At 40.3% G+C, this 442-nt stretch overlaps 1 protein-coding gene across 1 annotated transcript in view; it reads left to right on the forward strand.

Moving 5' to 3' along the window:
* Window positions 1-442, forward strand: part of WDR35 (WD repeat domain 35) — a 105,729-nt gene that overhangs the window by 19,553 nt on the left and 85,734 nt on the right. The window contains exons 5-6 of the mRNA XM_012653065.1: window positions 15-180; window positions 311-399. Of these exons, the coding sequence (XP_012508519.1) occupies window positions 15-180; window positions 311-399 (255 nt within the window). The remainder of the gene's footprint in view (window positions 1-14; window positions 181-310; window positions 400-442) is intronic.

The raw sequence follows: 442 nt of genomic DNA on the forward strand, positions 1-442 counted from the left end.
CCAATTTTATTTAGATGAAAATGAAACTGAATTGTTTGGTGAATGTCACTGGAGCCATCAGTATTGCTGGAATTCACTGGTACCATGGCACAGAAGGCTACGTGGAGCCGGATTGCCCTTGCCTTGCTATTTGTTTCGACAATGGAAGATGCCAAATAATGAGACATGAGAGTGACCAAAGTAAGTACTTTTTCTGTTTTTTTAAAATGTGGAACATTTTAAAAAATATTTCAGAATTGTTCTTAAGGTTATAAAGTTCTCTAGGCTAAGTATTTTCCCACAGTTACTGCATTTTTCTCTTTTTGAGTAGATCCGGTTTTGATTGATACCGGCATGTATGTAGTAGGTATCCAGTGGAACCACATTGGCAGCGTGTTGGCTGTGGCCGGCTCCCAGAAGGTGGTCATGTGAAGAAACCTAAGGGCCATCTGTGGAGTTAAGA

This window comes from Propithecus coquereli, unplaced genomic scaffold, assembly GCF_000956105.1.
Source record: "Propithecus coquereli isolate 6110/MARCELLA unplaced genomic scaffold, Pcoq_1.0 Scaffold41, whole genome shotgun sequence".
NCBI lineage: Eukaryota > Metazoa > Chordata > Mammalia > Primates > Indriidae > Propithecus > Propithecus coquereli.